The 19355-nt window shown below is 53.9% G+C and overlaps 2 protein-coding genes across 3 annotated transcripts; both read left to right on the top strand.

Moving 5' to 3' along the window:
* The first annotated feature begins 600 nt into the window (after positions 1-600).
* Positions 601-19159, top strand: LOC135317218 (feather keratin Cos1-1/Cos1-3/Cos2-1-like). Of its 2 annotated transcripts, none has more exons than XR_010376278.1 (2): positions 601-1066; positions 1305-3654. XR_010376278.1 is itself a non-coding variant. In XM_064473094.1 (2 exons), the coding sequence occupies exon 2, from the start codon at positions 18753-18755 to the stop codon at positions 19056-19058; it is 306 nt and encodes a 101-aa protein (XP_064329164.1). In that variant the 5' UTR covers positions 624-1066; positions 18732-18752; the 3' UTR covers positions 19059-19159. The 2 variants fall into 2 exon arrangements, 1 of the variants encoding a protein (XP_064329164.1); XM_064473094.1 differs by lacking the exon at positions 1305-3654 and adding an exon at positions 18732-19159 and having other exon boundaries at positions 624-1066.
* Positions 13940-14245, top strand: LOC135317405 (feather keratin Cos1-1/Cos1-3/Cos2-1-like). Its single transcript, XM_064473702.1, has one exon. It carries the CDS (start codon positions 13940-13942, stop codon positions 14243-14245), a length of 306 nt encoding a protein of 101 aa, XP_064329772.1.
* Positions 19160-19355: the final 196 nt, after the last annotated feature.

The raw sequence follows: 19355 nt of genomic DNA, 5'->3' as shown, positions 1-19355 counted from the left end.
TAATTCCCAGAATAACCTTCTCCATAAATCTGCCAGGCAGAGAAGTGAGACTGATGGGCTTTGTCGTTGCCGGGGTCTTCCCTGTTGCCTTTCTTGAAGACTGGGACAACACTTGCCAGCTTCCAGTCAGCTGGGACCTCCCCAGGTTTCCAAGAGCAAAAATCAGTGAGAGAGTTCTTGCTATGACATCAGCCAGCTTTTTAAATACCCTCGGATGAAGCCCATCAGGCCCTGTCAAGTCACAGGGATCTAGCTGGAGCAGCAAGTCCTGCGCAAGTTCAGGGTTGATCGGGAGATTATCCCTCCCACAGCCATGGTTCTCAGTGCAGGTGTTTGTGTTTGTGCAGGTACACAGGTGTGCTTCCACTCTTATATGTGTACAAGCGCCCATGTGCACTTGCGTACGTGCATGCTTGTGACCACAAACACCTTTGTGACCCTGGGGATGGGCACGTGTGTGCACCCTGTGCGTGTGGGTGTGAGCATTTTCTGACGTGCATCTGCATGTCCGTGGCTGTGCAATTCCTTCCATTCACTGGTGATGTCAAGAGGTGAGAACAAGAGTCCAACCAAAAGTTGTTGTGAAGCTCTGGGCTGGCTCAGACATCCCACGGGGGCGAGTTGCGGTGAGTGTCCAGGTTTGCCCAGGGCGGCTGCACCATCCGTGCTGGAGGTTATCTGGGAAACAGCCCCTGTGCTTGCAGTCGTGTTTGCTAGGAAGCAGGAGTGCTGACACTTGGGAACTGGCCCCTCCCCTTCTTCCAGCCCAGCCCAGGAGGCAGGTCCAAAAGAAGAAGAGGTGGGAAAAGGCTAAAACCCCTCCGTCAGCAGAGGAGGAGAAAGTGGAAGCCCACCTGGAGAGTCTGCACCAGGGCTGAGTCTGCACGGCTACGTCCTTAGCCTGGGACAGCCGAGCGGCCATGGCATCTGGAGGTGGTAGGCATCCCAGTCCCAGAGCTCAGGGGCTGGAACGAGTGTCCCCCGACTTCACGGGGATAGCAAAGACCAGGATGAGAGCCTCCCTCCGGGTGCCTCTCGGCAGCCCAGAGCCTGAGGCCTTTGCAAGGTGAGTGTGGAGAAATGGACTCGTGGGTGTGTTGGGGCCAGGGAGGGAAGAGGCAGGGAGGCGAGAAGGGAGGGAGGGAGGGAGGGAGCGAGAAGGGTGTGACATGACCCAATGGATGGGAGCCTGGGAGTGTGGGGCTGAGGGCTGCAGGGCTAGAAGCAGCTGAGCCCCTCCTAGCAAACAGGGACACAAGGCACCCCAGCAGAGTGACTCGGCCTCACATTGTTTGCCTGCACAGGAACCCTCTGGCACTTGGTTTGCATCTGCTGCCCACACTGATGTGTTTCTGCCCTGGAAATCCTTGGGCTCATCATCCCAGCACTCCATGAATGAAGCAGCATGGTAGAAAGGTTAAAATTAAAAGGTAGCACTGCAGGAAATCAAAACACAGCCTGCGTCATTAGCTGGGACATTTTGATTAAGGGATGAGCACGGAGAAGATTATTACCTCCACAAAGGATGCCGGTGGACCTCGGCAAGTGCAGAACCCTTGTGAAAGCAAGTACAACTCCTCGCTCCTTCATCCGCTTCTCTTGCCTCCTCCTGCATTGAGGACCACATGAGGGAAGCTCCTTCTCCACCCTTTGCTCCAGGATGAGGCCTTGCCTCAATGGCCATCTCAGCTGGTACCCTCTCTGCCATGCTGTTGGGCTTGCAGCTCCTTCTTATGGGACATTGCAAGGGGAAGAGCGCTTGGCTTGGAGAGACGTGAGGGACTGGCTGAGGTGGCCCCTGCACTACAGGGACTCTCCCAAGCGGTCACTGAGCCAGCTGTTGATCTAGGCTGATCAGAGTGGAGGCAAAAGAGGGGCCTTCACATCTCGCAGAGGAAGGGGAGTGTGGGACACATTGCCTCGAGGCCCTTTCCAACACTATTCCTGGGCACTGTGGAAGGCAGCTCCAGAGCCAGTGACCTGCCTGGCTTTGTCTCTCCCTAGAAATGCCCTCCTGAGCATGTCCTGAGGTTGGGGAGCCTGGTCACTGGTGTCCTCAAGGGAGCAGCCTGGGGACTGCAGCAGGCCAGGGGGAGGATCACGGTGTCCTCCTGGGGACGGATGTTCCTCCTGCTCTGCATGGAGCTGTGCTGGGAGGCAGCTCGGCAGAAGATGACCTTGAAGGCTGGCACAGTTGCTGTGCAGAGGGAGAGGGAAGCAGGAGAGAGGGACGGCAGGAAGGGAGGCTGGGGCTGCTGCCCGAGGGTCCCAAGGGTGGCCAGAAGCTTTCCAAATGACTGCTTTTACCCACAGAGGGGTTGGAGAGGATCTTCCCCCTGTGGAAGGGCACCTGTGGAACAGCTGCAGGAAGGTGATGGGCCCACTGAAACGCCTCTGCCCAAGGCCTCCCTCCGGGATTGGTTTGGCGGCAGAGACATGACCCACTCTCTGACCCTGCACATCTTCAAACTCCTCACAAGCAAAGCCCAAGAGGGGAGGCAGGAAAAGCTCCTGAGAGGGGAGGCAACTAGTTCAACACAGACACGTCAACTGAAATGCTGGTATGCTGATACAAAGTCTCCTTTTCCTCTCAGCTGCTATTAGGGTTTGGGTTTTTTGTTTTGTTTTGTTTTGTTTTGTAGAGAATGTATTTACCGGCAAATAAACTTGGGAGCAACTTTATGAATTCAAGGTCAGTCCTCTGTGCAGAGCTCAGCATTTTCAGCCTGCAGGAAGCTGGACTGGGAGGAGACATAGAGTCCTCCTCTGCTGCGGCATTGATGCTTGCAGAGGAGCTGGGGGGGCTGGTTCCAGACCCCCATGTCTCCCTGCAGGAGGTCACAAAGACCACCAGGGAGGTTGTCATGCATTCTTTGTTTCTACCAGAGGGGTAGATGAGACACCTGCTGATGTGAGTCTCGAGACAAAAGACACCTGGTTGCTGCTGGGGAGGATGAATGTGCCTGCGGATCTTAACAGTGGTCAAGATGGACAAATCGCGAATATGTAAATGCAATGGCTCGTGTCTGTGCAGCTTGTACCTTACCAGACAGCAGAGCGCTCCGTGCATGCTTACATCCCTGACAATAACACTGCACCTTCACGTAGAGTGCCATGGGAACATTTAAGACCCTGCCTGCATAAACTGATGTCTGAAATGGACAGGAAACGTTATGTCACGGAGAGCAGAGTTACCTCAAGCCTGAGCACATCAAACTACCACACAGAATACAGCTGTGAGAGCACAGCCCCGTTTCCCATGCCCACCTTCAGCATTTGCTGTGAAGGGGAAATTAAAATGGTAAGTGCTCAGCAATGGTAATTTGTGACCAAGAAATGCTCTCTCATGGAGGTCAAGAAGGCCCAACTTCGTAAGAGGTTAAAGTGGCTGGCAGCAGGAAAGCCGGAGACAAAAGGACTCCCTGTAAGGGGGTGCAGTTTCCCTTGGTGATGAGATAAGAAAGAGCTGCAGCACTGCCTTGTAGCAATCCTGGAGTGTGATGCTCAGTGGCCACCTTTGGGCAGCAGAGCTGGTGCTGGAGGATAGACCCAATGTCAGGCTGAGGCATCCCATGGAACTGCTCACAGGGCTGCTGCTGCTGCCCGTGTACGTAAGGAATTGGCTCCTGACACACCTTTGCACACTCCTTGTAGAACTGCTTGTGGTCGTAGGAGTCTGTGCAATCTAGTGTTCATTAATTATCTTTTTTAATTATTTAAGCAAAGATGTGTGTTTAATTCACCTCAAGGGGTAACAGAAAACTTCCCCTGCAGCAGCCTGCTGCAAGTCTGGCTTGTCCCAGACACACAGTCCCCTGCTGCCGTGCCAGCTCATCACTACAACACCGCTCCCTGTGTAGGGGCTGCGGATGAGCATAGATCGCTCCCCTGGTTATCCTGAAAAGCAGGTTCGTTCCACCCGGTGTGCAAAACGCCAAACGACACACAGGGCGGAGGTATTTTATTCAAGTCACTTTTGTGCAAGGGTTGGTGCTAGGTGGTAACCCACAAAGCTAGCACACCGCACCGAGAAACTGCTCGGCATTTATACAGTTAAATATGTCAATCACAGCTAATATTCACACGCCTCAGCTAATAATGGGTTAATTTCTTTCTCCCTTTGATGTAACAGTACAGCTCACTTTAATGTACTGCACCTGCTCATAGGTTAAGGGACTTACTAGGAGCGGGGGTGGTTCCTGGCCTGTGGGCCTGATTTTCAGTATAATCACAAGGAGAGTTCCCCTGCTGGGCCCTTTGTTTCAGTTCTTATCTACATCCCAATTAGTTGTTCTCCTTGACTACAGAGGTTATCAGCCTGTTCTCAGCATCTTCTGAGGTGGGATGTTTGCTTTGGTCAGTGTCTCAGCTCTCCTCAAGGATACAGTCGTAAAACAAGTGCTTCTCTATCTCTCAGTTTCTGTCTCCGGCCCTCAGCTTCTGTTTTGCCAGGCTCCCATAGTTCCTCGTCATGGCTTTAGCAGACAGTGCCAAACATCCCATTCTCTTAGGGATTTCACCCTCAGGAGCCTGTAAGGAGATCAGGGGCTTGGAAGCCTTCACTTGTGTGTTGGTCTCTTCACTTATTGGCTGCAAATGTGGAGAAACCTGGAGGATTTGGCAACTGTGGCTGTTCTGTGTGCTTTGCTCTGCCCTTCAGGCACAGCCTTTGCACTTGAACTGGCTGAACACCTGGATGAACCCGATGACTTGACTCAAATCCAGTTTCAGTATTTACTTATGGAAAAGAGCAACAAACCCCAGAAATTCCTGTCAAAGGGCCCTCTAGGGGCCCCTGGGTAGGGCTGGTCAGTGCTTAGACTTCCTCCTTAGGAACTGGTCTGCAGCAATTCACTAACACTGAGTGTGAGGGGCTGAGAACAAGCCCCTGGCATCCTGGTTGCCAGCAGGCTCTGCCCTACGTCACCTTCAGCCATCTCCACAGGCACGGACACCGGCCCCTTTCAGAAAGAGGATCTTGCCCTGCAGAGCTCAGGGTGCGATGGGGAAACAGCACTGCCAGGAGAGAGCTGAGGGCCCCTTCCGCCAAGCTCAGCCGTGCACAGGCACATCCCCTCCCTCCCCTGGCTTGTGGCACAGCCAAGGAAGCTCCCTGCACCACGGTGTCTTGCACAGCACAGAGGTACAAGGCACTGTCAGAGACCTCGACTTCCTCCAGCTCCAGGAGGCTGTATTTCTCTGTGGTGTTCAGCGATGTGGTGAGGCGGCCGTTTGCCTTGGAGCCTGATGTTCCCTGATACGAGACCAGCTGGGGAGCTTGGCCTTTCCTCTGCTGGTACCACAGCAAGCCTCGAAAGTCAGAGGTCTGGTATGTGCAGTTTGTTCGGAAGGTGCCTCTCTGCTTTACTGTGACTTGTCCTTCTTGCTGGGTGACGGTGGTCTGCCCCATGGTGCCTGGAAGAAAGGTGAAGGTCAGCAGCTCTGCTGTGGGAAAGGCTATGGGTAGCAACCCAGGAGTGGATGCAAAGCCCTGGTGGAGGAGGTTCCCTGTCCCTTGCCCTGCAGGAAAACCCTGAGGCCTGGGTACAGCCATGTGGAGAGTAGCTTTGGGCAGGAGATCAGAGCTCTCATCCCGGCATGGACCCTGAGGAGAGCTGTGCTGTGTCCCTGCTCCTCTTTCTTCCCCATCCCTCTCACATCTGAGGGCTCCGAGCTCCCTCGGTAGAAAGAGGGATCCCAGGCTGAGTTGACAACCAGGAGAAAACTGGGGGCCATGACAAGCAGCAAAGAGCCACAGCCAGGTGACACATTTAACATCCCTGTGGCAGCTTTGGCAGGATCTGCTAATTTGTGTTGGAATGGGAGAAACCTGAGGCTGCAGAGGCAGGTGGATGAGAAAAAGAGAGGCAGAGCGAGATGGACTGAAGGGGAAAGAAAAGAAGGAGCAGGGCTCTGAGGTATCTTCTCTCTCATCTCTTCTCCTGTCCTTTCCAACAGTAAGAGCATCTTGAGAGAACTGGTGCAAAACTCCAAATGCGAGGCAACATTTCCCAGTCTTTTCCTCTTATTCAAGAGAATTTCCATGCATGGACCTGATCAGGCTGGTGAGAGTTTCCACAAGGAAAGAGGACGTATTCATTTATGAAAAGGCAGGACTTACCCAGCAGCTGCCCCAGAAAGGCAATCAGGATGAGGTAGCGGAGCTGCATGCTGAGACCGACTTGCCTGTTTGTTGAGTGAGAGAGTGTCACAAAGGCACCTCCCAGCCCCGAGATAACAGGGCTGCTGGTAACAACTCTGTTGGGGGAGCAAAGGAAGAAGCGGGGAAGAGAAAGGGCCTGTTCTTCCTGTGCCTGAAATGCTCCTTCTGGGTTTGTCCCTCCTCCAGCAGCAACACCTGTGGCTCCCTCAGCCAAGGGCATTCTCAGCACTTCCACAACAGGGGGGCCCTGGCCACTCTGCCCACACGTACAGGAAGATGAGCATTTATGCACTTCTACTGAGAGGAGAAAGAGCTCACATTAAAGAGCTCAACATTAAAACACCCTTGCTGACCTCAGGACCACTTCCCTGGGAGTCTCTCCTTCCTTCGCTCTTGTGCCGCTGCTCACAACATGTCCTGGACAATGTCCAGAGAGCTTTTCAGTGCCTCCCAGGATGGACACTGTACACCATCTCTGGGAGTCCTGTGTCATTGCTCCCTCAGTGTCACAGTGAAAAGGGGTTTCCTGGTGTTCAGACAGAGCTTCCTTTAATTCACTTTGTGCCCTGTGCCGCTATTCCTGCCACGGGCATCAGGGAGAAGAGCCTGGCTCTGCCTTCTTCACAGCCTCCTTACAGGTATTTACGTGGAAACTGGAGCCCACAGCAGGTCTGCGCCTGCCAGGAGACAGACTAGACCCTAACAATGTCCATGGGATGCGAGGTTTAAAGTCCCTGCAGCAGCATTGACAGGATCTCCTAATTTTCAAAGGAAAGGAGAAATATGGGACCGCAGAGACAGCTGAGATCTCCCACGGTGACAGGAGGTGGCTCAGAAGAGAGACTTAGGGAGAAATGGAGCATTATTCTTCATCTGCCTGGGAACAATGCCCCTCCCCCAAGACATAAGAAAGAGGGGATGAACCCTGCTGTGCAGCTGCCAGGGGCTCTCGCTGAAGCTTACCCTCCAAGGGGCTCCTGAGGTGGATCTGTCTTCTTGGACTGCACAGCAGTCATAAGACATCTACACCAACATTAGGGCTTTGGCATTGCAAATGAGAGGAGAAATAGAGGCAGAGCCCTCAACGTGCAAGCATTCTTGCTGAGCCCAGGGCCACATCCCTGGGAGCCTCTCCTTCCTTCGTGCTTGTGTCTCTTCTCTCACCTTCCCCTACACATTGTCTGGCTTGGCTGCATCTGCTTCCATCAGAGTCTGCCCCAAGGCCTCTCCTGGCACAACTCTAGGATGTAGGTCTCTGGCACCTGAAGAATGACACTTAAAGCCCTGCAGGCCCTGACCGTCCCTTTCAAGCCCTCCAGGTAGTGTGACATTTCTCTCTCTCACCAAACAGAAGTACCTCATGAACCAGGGAATCCATTTGCTCACATGCGGTGGCCCCCAGTAACCACTAGGCAATTGTTCATGGAGAAGCTCGGGAACCGCATGACCCCGACCTGAGTAGGCACAGATGCACGCTATGCTGTGCTGTGCTGTATAGAATCTCTTGGCACGCTTGGCAATGATGCCTTGAGCATGTCCTTGTCTTTCTCCAGGAGTGAAGCACCGTGTTTTTATATAAATGACCCTTTGCTCTCCAGTAGGGATGATGAATAGAGCTGCCTATGTGTAAGAAAATCCCAGGAAAACTCCAAGCACAACAATGACAGTGAATTTCATCGTGGGTGGGATCTGCACCTTGTGCCGTCCCCTTACCACAGGTCCATCTCGTGCTCCATAAATTGGGGTACAGAGCATCTGAAGCTGATCCCCATTTTCCTTCTTCTGTTACCTCCACTTAATGGCATTTTAATCAAGACCTTGTGAAGCACGAGTGCCGTTCCTACTGGGATCCATCTACACCCATGCACCACCCTCGCGGTTAAAAACCCCACAATTCCAGATTTCTAAGAGGAAGTTCCCCTGTTCCAGACTGTCCATTGTCCTTTGCACTATTGATGTGCTCAAGAAGAGTTTGGCTTCCTCTGGCTCTTCATCCTCCAGCCAAGTCTTAGAAGCACCAGAAAGCTCTCTCCTAAGCTTCTCTTTTGAAGGATAAGAAGGCCTTTTTTCTCCGACCCTCCTTATGTCTTGCCTTAGGGAATCACGCAAATGCTGCATTTCCAAAGGATCCCTGGAGGTCATCTGGCACACCCCCTGTTCAGGAAGGCTCACCTGGAGCTTGCTGCCCACACTCCGATGTTTGGGTTTCACATCCTATTTCTTCTTTGTGATAGACAAAGAGGGACGTGGCATGAGATAGTTGCCTGAAGATAGGTGTCTAGTGCTGTTTGGCCCTGCTCTACCAGAGGTAGCAGTCGGAGGCTGGCAACTAGGACACAGAGCTTGTTAGAGGGCCTTGCACTTCTGCAGTGGCAGCTGGAGTCCAGGACATGCCCTGGACCCTATGTAGACTAAAGGTTTGATCCTTTTGTCACAGCATAATTTTCTCTAACACTTGGGCTTGGCAAGCCACAATTAACAATTTCATTGGCGTTCTTCAGGGAGATGCCAGGAAGCCTAATTGTTGCTGAATGGCAGGGGTAGGGACAGCCGGGTTATACTATTAAATGGCTGTGAACCATTTCAGCTTACACAAATCCACTCTGTCATCTTGTACTATGTGGTAATTAATAGATCTACCTACACTTAGAGTAATGTACATGGAGTGCTTAAAAAAATCAATAGCTGCTTGTTTATGCATCCAGGTACTTTATTAGTTTAGACTTCATTATGCTTCCCTGCAGCAGCTAACAAGCCTTAATATTCCCAGACAGCATACGGGGAATCTGAACTAAAGATAGATTTATTCAGTTCCCCAAGGCTATGCTGCAGGTATAGGGACCGAAATTAGCATTACTTGCCTTGGTGTTTTCTGATTCTATATAATCCTAAGGATTTCCATCACCAAAGCTTCCAAGACTGTCTCCAAATGTGGTCTAAACGTGATTAATAAATACACACAGTATTATGGAAGTTCCTGGGGAGTTTGGGGTTGAAGTTGTGTTTCTTCTGGTGCAAATTCAAGGTCAGTCTCCTTAAAAAAACCTTTCAGTGTTGGGGCACTGGAGGGGCCTCCTTTACAGGAGACATGACACCGTGTGTATCCATCCGCGTGTCTCCTTTTGCCATTGGTGGAATGGTCTAAAAGTCTTAGAGCCACTTTTGTCCATTTTTAGCAACAATACTCTGTTCCAAAGGATGGCAAGTGGTACATGTGGGTGACGTGGTATCAGCTCATTAGAATTCAAGCATACACTAAGACTGTAACATTGTTAGATTCCTTTTTATCAGAAATTGGGATAAAATCAGTCTAGTGCTACTCGTTCCTTATCAAGTGGTAGGGAATCTTTTATAACTGATGATCCAAAATATATACAAGAGATTTTTAGATTAGAGCAATGTGTTACTATGAACCCAGAACAGAGCATGCCGGCTGAAATCTTGAAAGCTTGTATACTGAAAAAGAAACCTTGTGTTGCAGCTTCCAGTAGGTTTGGTGTTTGGCATATATAATTTATCAATTTGGCAAAGTACGAAAAATAACTCGTCGTCATCAAGGCTCTCAAAAATGGGATGATTAAGTGTTTCATTGAACATCTGCTTTTAGAGTATTTAGAGGATCTCTGCTGCCCGCCTGCCCGTGCCGAGCAGCAAGGCGCTGCTCCTCGCCGGGAGCCGGCGGGGCCGGCGGCTGCAATCGCTCCTTCCCGGGCACGGCCGGACACCGCCACCGCTCCGCTCGCGCTTCCTGCCCCGCTGCCGCTGGCGCCGCCGCTGGCGCGGGGGATTCCTGTCTGCGTCGCGGTGGGAGGGCGGGGGCCGGGGCCGCTACCGGGGCCGGTCGCTCGGGGGAAGCGCCCCGGGGCCGGGCGGGGCCGGGCGGGGCCGGGCGGGGCCGGGCGGGGCCGGGCGGGCGGAGCGGCAGCGCCCCCTGGCGGGCCCGCCCGGGGCCGCCCCCCCGCCCCCGACACACACGCCCGGCCCCGCCCGCGCCGGTTCGTGCCCGGCCGCAGCCCCGGCTCCTCTCCCCGTGTCTCCCACGGCGCAGTAATACACCGCCGCGTCCCCGCGCCGGGGCCGGGCGAGCCGCAGGGCGCTGGAGCGGCGGTCTGGGGCCACCCACAGCCGCCCCGCGGGGTCCCGCAGCTCTTTGGACTCTTTAAGAGAGAACGCGATGAATGCGGGGGCTCGGCCCGGGAGCTGACGGTACCAGTAGATATAGTCGGTGGTCTTTATGTTGGGGTGTGAGCAGGTGATGTTGATGCCGGTGTCCTCGGTGGTCTCTGCCGACGGCTCCTGCTGCACCTGGGCTCTGCCAGCAGCCACTGCCGAGAAAAGAGAAGGAAAGGACAAGGGTTGTCAAAGATCGCCCAGCTCCGATGGCTCTTTTAGGAGAGAAGCATCAGGAAGAATGGCAGCGAGACAGGACAGGAACAGCTCGGGACATGCACCTCTGAGCAGAGATGGAGAGCGATCCTGGCGTGGGTGTGTGGTGCGACAGGAGAAGGCTGGGAGGGAATGTGAAATTCATGCATGCGGATATTAGAGAAACGTCAGGGGCATGGATAGATGGATGGAGAGAGGAAGAGCAGGGAGGGTGGGTGTGAGAGTGAAGGACAGAGGGCTACCCTCAGGGCAACGGTAGCTGCTGAATGTACAGGGAAATGCAGGCGTACGTGCAGGCAGGCGTTACTGACAGAAATGAAGAAGAAATCAGGAGAATAAAAAGAGCAGGGAAGAGGAACGCCGGGTGGCAGAGAGGCAGGGAGGGGGAAAGACACGCTGAAGAAGGAGAGGGAAGAGTCGGCTCTGAGCTCCCTGGGGAACATCCCGGGCACCGCCCCGGCCCCCAGCCGCCGCCGCCAGCCCCGCGCACCCAGGAGCACGGCGGCCAGCCCCGCCAGCCCTGCGCCCCGGCACCGCCGCATCCCGCCGCTCCGCCGCCCGCGCCTCGCTGCGCCCCGCCAGCCCCGGCTCTCTGCTCCGGCCGCGCCGCCTCCTCTCCCCCTCCTCTTCTCTCCTCGGCCCCTCCGCCGCCGCCAGCTCCGCCCCGGGGCTGCGCCCTGCGCCGGCGCCGCTCGGGGGCTCGCCCGGCCCCGCAGCGCTCAGTGGCTCTGCACGGGCAGAGGTTTCTCTCCGGGGAAATGGGCTCTCCCCGTCCTCCTGGGGAGCAAGGGCTCCCCCGCAACAAGAACCCCGCACAGCGCCAGGCACGGCCTGGGAGAGCTGCAGGGCCCTGAGCCAGGAGATGGACCGGCTTCCCAGAGCTGCCTCCGAGCTCAGGGGCTGGAAACACCAGCCACTGGTTTCCTGCGCATGGCAGTGAGGAGGCTGAGGGCCTGCCTTCAGCTGCCTCTCTGCAGGCCCAGCACACTGCCTAGAAGTTGTGTTGGCAAAGTGTCTGTGAGGACACCTGTGCCCATGGGTGTGCTGGGGACAGGGAGGGGAGGGGCAAGGTGGGAGTTACACGGTCTAAATGTAGGTGAGAAGGCACCTCCAGAGGTCGTCTAGGTCAATCTCCTACTCAGAACCAATCCCATTAGAGCAGGTTGCTCCAGGTCACAGTCAGTCATGCCTTGAACAGCTCCCAGGGTGGAGATTGCACAGCCTCTCTGGGAAACCCATTCCAGTTCTTGTTACTTCTTTTAAGCTACTGCTTAATCAGATTTCTCCATGTCCCAGCTGCTGTCCGTTGCCTCCACTCTAAGAAGGTACTCCCTGTGGCCTGAATCTGAGTCCATGTCCATCTTCCCTGTCTCCTCTGAAGAAGCAGTTGCAGAAAGCAAGGTCTCCCCTGAGCCTTCCCTTCTCCAAGATGGGCCGGCCCAGCTCGCTCAGGCTCTTCTCCTCTCACATTGCCAACCCCCTACCCACCCTGGTGGCCTTTGTTGGACTCACTTCAGTATGTGGCTATCCTTCTCGAGAGGGGAGCCCCAACCTGCATGCAGCACTCCACAGATGGTCTCCCAAGGGCCAGAGGGCCAGGATGACCTTCCTGGTCACCATTGTCTTCTCCAAGGCTGCAGGGGAATCTCTGCTCCAGTACCTGGAGCCCCTCCTCCTCCCCCTTTTCCTCACAGAGCTTAGTGTCTGCAGAGTGGTTTTTCTCACTCCTCTCTTGCATCTGCTGCACAATGGTTTTTACCCCTTCTTAAATATGTTATCAAAAAGGTGCTTAAATATGTTATCACATTAGGTACAAATATGTTGCTAATTGGCTTAGCTTTGGCCAGTGGCAGGTCCATCTTGCAGCCACCAGGAACTGGACCTTGCTCCGTCCGACATAGGTGCAGCTTCTGGCATCTTCTCACAGAAGCCATCCCTGCAGCCCCTTCACTACCAAAACCTTGCCAGGTAAACCAAATACACTCTTGTTACTCTTGTGTTATTATGAGCAGAAAGTGTTTTGCATGTAGGAACCTTGGCTGCAAGCTAAACTCGGCCAGCTCGTGGTGACAGAGGAGGCTGCAGGCAGCTCCCTCTTGGTACAGGCAATTACACCACCTGCACCTGCATGCAAAACGCAAGAAGAAAAAAGGCCAGCGCATCATTTCAAACTGAGGGAAAAAAAAAAATAGGAAGGGTGCATGAACATTCACAGGGCAGCCAAACCATTTCTTCAGCTGCTCTGTAAGTTAATGTTGCTTCTGCATTTGTCTGCCTTTTGAAGAGAGGGTATTTGGCTCAAAGGGAGCCTAGAGACAGGTTCACTACTACATCACTTCTGATGTCTCAGTGTCTGTAGCCTGAGGGGAGTCTGTCTTGCCCCAGACATACACCCTTCCGCTGCCACATGCGTGTGGCACTGTGGCACTGCTCTCTTTGCAAGGGCTGGGGTTCTTCCTTGGAGATGGCGAAAGTCAGGCGGGAGCTTCTAACGCTGCAGGATGCTTTTTCTTTTCCTTGTAAGATGGGAATTCTTTCTGGGGCTGCAGCAAAGGGGATGTTCTCTCTTTTTTCTATTTATTACATGTTGGTATGGAGATGGGCTCCTTTGGAAACATGTGTGCGCACACCTCTATAAGTGCACACGTATGGGTTGATCTTTGGGTGAGCGTAAGCTCATGTGCGCAAAAACTGACGTATTTTGCTCTGGAAATGCTTGGTCCTCTGATCCTGTCACGCAAAAGACACCTTCCCTGGGGAATGTGCCTGGCATAAATCAGGAAATGGAAAGACAGCCATTCAAGAAACCAAAACACAGCCCACAGCGTTAGCTGGGATGTTTTGCATTCAAGGTGAACTTGTCAGAAAATAATGACCGCTGGAAGGGATGCTTCAGGCAGCCTGGGGCAGTAAAGGCCCATGATAAAAGCTAGCCCAGCTCCTGTCTCTCTCATTCAGTTCTCTTGCCTCCTTCTCCTTGGGAGTCAGGTGAGTCTGAAGCCCCTTCTCCTTCTCTGCTTCCTGTGAAAGAAGGTCTCACCTCAGCAGACCTCTCAGCTGATACCAGCTTTGTCCTATGCCAGGTTGTGGGTCTCCTTGTCACAGGAGAGGGAAGTGGGTACAAGGTTAGACATGGAGGGAAGCTGGGACTGTACTGAGGTGGCTTCTGGAATTCGGGGCTAGGCAGTAGCCACACAGGAGCTGGTGGGTCTTTTTGGCCCCAGGCAGGATGAGGCCAAGAAGTCCTCATACATCTCTGCACAGCCTGCACCTCCCAGCCCTGCACTCTCTTTGCATCGCTCATGGTGTTGGGAGAGGCTGCTCCTCATGCATCCCCAAGTTTTGCTTCCTCCCTGACCTCTTTCCCAGGTGTACCTGCATCACCAAGACATGTCCTGCTATGACCAGTGCCAGCCCTGCCAGCCCTGCGGCCCGACCCCGCTGGCCAACAGCTGCAATGAGCCCTGTGTCAGGCAGTGCCAGAACTCCACTGTCGTCATCGAGCCCCCGGCTGTGGTGGTGACCCTGCCCGGCCCCATCCTCAGCTCCTTCCCACAGAGCACCGTGGTGGGCTCGTCCACCTCCGCTGCTGTTGGCAGCATCCTGAGCTGTGATGGAGTGCCCATCTCCTCCGGGGGCTTGGACCTCTCCTGCATTACCAGCCGCTACTGTGGCAGCAGATGCCCTCCCTGCTAAAGATGCTGGCAACAGCCTTGGATAAGGACCTCCAGAAACTCAGAACATGGTGCTGGACAGAGGATCAAACTTCAAGGCGTTGTTTTCAGAGGAGCTGGTCATTTCTGGCTTGCCCTGCAAGGGCAGACTGGAAGGGGCCAGCCTGGCCTCTCTGAAAACGTGGCCAATGTTTGCCTTTCTTGTCTCCCACTCACCCTTTTTCTCTCTTTTCTTTGTTGTCTTGTGCTGTCATCAAAGCCTGCTGTGAGGACCCCAGAATCCAGCCGCGAATGACCTGCTAGCCTGTGTCCCTTTGCCAGACAGGTCAAGAGATGCCCTGTGGGAGCTCTGCCACAGGAAAAGGAGAACAGGTTCTTGGCTGCTCCTGCTCCTCCCCACACTGGGGGCCTCCTCTTGGACTGACCTCATTTCCCTCTATAGACTCATTAAAAAATTGCTGCAACCCTGCTTCTGTCCCTTAGGTGGTCTTTCCATCTGCAGACTGCCTGCTGAGGGAGAAAGACATTGCTTTGTGGGAGGAATTAGGTGGGGGCACAGAGGGACCCTTCATCACTCCTAGAGGCATTGGAGGGTGGGACACACTACAGAGAGTCCTCTTTCAGGCTCTGCCTCTTGAAGCTGAGGAATACAACCCTAGTTACTCTATAGTCAATGGACACGTGGCCTTGCCTTGCTGCATCTCTGCTCAGAAATACTCCCTTGGCCCTGGAGCACGTCATATGGGCAGGAATCGTGGCAACTGCTGTCCTCCACAGAAGAACTGTGTGCATGTGGGAGGCCCCAGGTGGTCAGCAGTCCCACAGGCTCTTGGGGAAGAGTTCTTCTCTTCTTTTGGCTGGAGCCATGCTGGGCAAGGAGACTTGGAAGAAGATTTTGCCAAAGGATAGCAGGAATTGTGAATGGGTAAATAGCCTTGGGGATGGCCCACAGTCCTTTACTCCACCTGTCCCTCCCCTCCATCACCCAATCTAGGGGCCATGGCCAGCACAGCTGCCATTCCTTGTGGCCACAAGGTTCCTGAGAGCAGCAAGGAGAGAAAATAGCAAGCTCACAACACTAGGCTTTAGGAGAGCAGGCTTTGGTGTCTTCCAAGATCTGCTTGGAAAAGTCCTGTGGGACCATGTCCTAGAAGCAAGAGGTGATCAAGACATCTGGTGGATATTTAAGGACCACCTCCTCCGAGCTCAGGAGCAGCCCCTCCCAATGAGCAGAAAGTCAGGCAAGCGTGCCAGGAGGCCGGCATGGATGAAGAAGGAGCTCCTAGCAAAAGCAAAAGACAAGAAGGAAGCATAGCGAAGGTGGAAGCAAGGACAGGTAACCTGGGAGGAATAAAGGGGCACTGTCCCAGCATGCCGGGATGAGGCTGAGAAAGCCAAAGCCCAGCCGGGACTGAATCTGGCAAGGGATGTCAAAGGCAACAGGAAGGGCTTCTCTAAGGACACATGTAACATGGAAAGGTTTAGGTGCTGAACACCTTTTTTGCCTGTTTTTACCAGCAAGATCAGTCTTCAGAGTCCTACGTCCGTGAGGCCAGAGGGAAAGTCTGCTACAAGGGAAACGTATCCTTGGTGGAAGAGGATCAGATCAGGGAATACTATAAGGAAACTGCACATACATAAGTCCATCTGGTGCTGATTCCACAGGAAAATGGAGTTTGGGTCATGTGTCCCGGTTTCCTGCATACACTCCCTGTCATAGATAATATAGCCCTGCCCTTTTTCTGGCTTTTTGTTCACAGCTGTGAAACACTCATGCTGCTTTACATTACCCATCTGTTCATAGCACGTCCCACGCTTCCAGCTTTACATTCGTGCTGGTTTTCTGCCTAGGCCTTAAACTTCTCACAGAAAATCATAGCCAAGCAAGCAACTTCTTTTTTAACAGGCATGGCCTTGCACCTCTGTAAGCATTCCCCAGACCTGCACAACAGCCGGCAGCTGAGGCACCTTTTCCTTATCCCCAGGGCAAATGCACAGCCACGAGACCCGCAGAGCTGTCCACAAAATGTACATCTATGGCCGTGGCTATACAATGTATGACAAAGCTCGCAAGAGTTTCTTGCTCCAAACACATTTCTGACATCCTTAGCACCATAATGAAGATGTAAAAGGAGGAAACAGGTCTTGGAATATCTGAGGCTGTGGCTTGGTTTAAAACTCCACTTTTCTTTTCCCCCTCCGACAGGAGGCTGGTACCTATATGAATGTGTCAAGGGGATATGAATCAGTGAAGGGGCTGTCACTCAGCATGACCTTCCTGTGCACAGACACCCCAGTTTGCCTTGTAGCTCTTTTGTTGTGCACAAGAGTTCTGCACCTGTCAGGCCCCTTGCCACTGTAAGTGCTCTGTTACTCCCAGCAAAACAGATATTTTTCACAGCTGTTGAGATCAATGAAGCAGCACCACTTTTTGTCTCTAATTTTGCAATGGGGGGATAGACTGCAGGTTCTTTGCGATCAACAGGGCAGGGTCTGGTTGGAGGCCCGTAAATAGCAGTGTTCTCCTGGGTCCAGGCCTGTTCAATATATCCATCAGTGACCTGGACGATGGGACAGAGTGGAACCTCGGCAAGTTCGCTGATGATAGCAACCTGGGAGGAGTGGCTGATACACCAGAAGGCTGTGCTGCCACCCAACGAGACCTGGACAGGCTGGAGCGCTGGGCCGAATGGAACCTGATGAAATACAACAAAAGCAAGTTGCAAGGTCATGCAGCTGGGGAGGAACAACCCCCTGCACCAGTACAGGCTGGGGGTTCATCTACTGGAGAGCGGCTCTGTTGAGAAGACCTGGGGGTGCTGGTGGACAGCAAGGTGACCGTGAGGCAACAATGTGCCCTTGTGGCCAAGGCGGCCAATGGTATCCTGGGCTGCATTAAAAGGAGTGTGGCCAGCAGGTCGAGGGAAGTTATGCACCCCCTCTACTCTGCCCTAGTGAGACCACATTTGGAGTACTGTGTCCAGTTTTGGGCCCCCCACTTTAAGAAGGTCAGGGAAAGCTTGAGCAAGTCCAGCGCGGAGCTACCAAGATGATCAGGGGACTGGAGGATCACCCTTATGAGGAAAGGCTGAGAGGCCTGTGTTTGTTCAGCCTGGAGAAGAGAAGACTGAGGGGGGGATCTCATCAATACTTATAAATATCGAAAGGGTGGGTGTCGGGACGATGGGACTGGACTCTTTTCAGTAGTGCCAATGACAGGACAAGGGGCAATGGGCGCAAGCTGGAACACGGGAAGTTCCACTTAAATATGAGAAAAAAACTCCTTTCCTGTGAGGGTGATGAGCAGTAGAACAGGCTGCCCAGAGACATGGTGGATCCTCCTTCTCTGGAGACATTCAAAACCCCTGCCTGGATGTGTTCCTGTGCCCCCTGCTCTGGGTGTGCTTGCTCAAGAAGGGGGGTTGGACAAGATGATCTCCAGAGGACCCTGCCAACCCCTAACATTCTGTGATCCTGTGTTCCTGTGATTCTGCATACCCCACTCCCACAGGCTTTCACAATAACAAGAGCCAGGTGGAAAGTCTGATCAAAACACAGCTCTCTCTTACTTTGTTGGAGAGTTCTGACCCAGTGCTGACCACAGGTGATCATCAGAGCAAGTTGGGAGGGGCGGGGAAGGGAGGGAGGGAGGGAGGGAGGGAGGGAAAAAGAAAGACATGGCATATCCTCACACCAAAAAGCCCTGGGGTGACCAGCCAAAGATTGCAGGGCTGGGAGCAGCTGGGCCCCTTCTAGTCAATACAGCCACAGGCAACCCCGCTAGTGCACCCCAGGCCAGCAGCATTTGCCCGCGCTGCACCCATCCGGCACGTGAGCTGATTCTTCCACCAGCACTGTGGCATTCCTGCCCCGGAAATCCTGGGGCCTCTCGATCGATCCCAGCACTCAGAAGAAGCCTCCGTGGGGGAATGGGCATGGCATAAGCCAGGAAATGAAAAGGCAGCTTTGGGAAAACAACCACCCAGACCATGTCATTACCCGGGATGTTTTCCGTCCATCATGAACACCTTAGAAAATTGGCACTTCCGTAGAAGCTACGTCTGGGCCTGGAGCAGGTCAGGGCCACCATAAAAGGCAGCCCAACTCCTCGCTCTCTCATCCACTTCTCTTGCCTCCTTCTCCTTGGAAAGCAGGTGAGACTGAAGCCCTTTCCTCAGGTGCTTTTTCTGTGTATGCAGATGTGTGCTCCTCCATCCTATGCTGGGTCGCGGTGCTGCTTGAGATGGGGAAGAACGGTGGTGGTCTGACTCAGAGAGTGTCTGGAACTTGGTAGAGGGGGCTTTTCTTTTAAGAGGCAGGCAGCAGCCTCGTTGGGCCTGGCAACACTTTGCAGTACCACGTCTGCATAAGGCGAAGAAACCCTTTTGCCTCACTGCCCAGTTCCTACCTCCTGGCTCAGCAGGTGCCTTTGACTTTGGTGATGGACTCATGCCAGACTGCTCCTCACATGTACCTGTGCTTTGAGTCTTCTCTGGTCTATCTCTCAGGTGCATCTCTGGACCCAAGACATGTCCTGCTACAGCCAGTGCCTGCCATGCCGGCCCTGCGGCCCGACCCCGCTGGCCAACAGCTGCAATGAGCCCTGTGTCAGGCAGTGCCAGAACTCCACTGTCGTCATCGAGCCCTCTCCCGTGGTGGTGACCCTGCCCGGCCCCATCCTCAGCTCCTTCCCACAGAGCACCGTGGTGGGCTCGTCCACCTCCGCTGCTGTTGGCAGCATCCTGAGCTGTGATGGAGTGCCCATCTCCTCCGGGGGCTTGGACCTCTCCTGCATTACCAGCCGCTACTGTGGCAGAAGGTGCCTCCCCTGCTAAAGATGCTGGGAAAGCCCCAGGGAGACAGCCTGAGGAACTCAGAATATGGTGCTGGGCAGAGAATTGCTCTCCTGGATTGTGTTTTCAGCACATCTCAGCGACCTTGCCTTTGTCTCCCTTTACTTTGTTGGCTTTGGTTCCCCTTGGCAGCAAGGGCACACAAAGGCCAGCCTGGTGGGGACCATCTGTCTCCTCTCCATCTATGGGGCAGGCAGAAAGACTTTGTGAAGGAACTTCTCCATGGCCAACGACCGCACACTCTCGGCTGCCTCTGGGGCTCCCTGCATCGCTGTCCTC

The sequence above is a fragment of the Phalacrocorax carbo genome, chromosome 25 (genome assembly GCF_963921805.1).
Source record: "Phalacrocorax carbo chromosome 25, bPhaCar2.1, whole genome shotgun sequence".
NCBI lineage: Eukaryota > Metazoa > Chordata > Aves > Suliformes > Phalacrocoracidae > Phalacrocorax > Phalacrocorax carbo.
This window is presented reverse-complemented; position numbering and strand designations above follow the sequence as displayed.

Coding starts and splice junctions, on each gene's coding strand:
- LOC135317218 (XM_064473094.1), top strand. CDS start 18,753: ATGTCCTGCTACAGCCAGTGCCTGCCATGCCGGCCCTGCGGCCCGACC.
- LOC135317405 (XM_064473702.1), top strand. CDS start 13,940: ATGTCCTGCTATGACCAGTGCCAGCCCTGCCAGCCCTGCGGCCCGACC.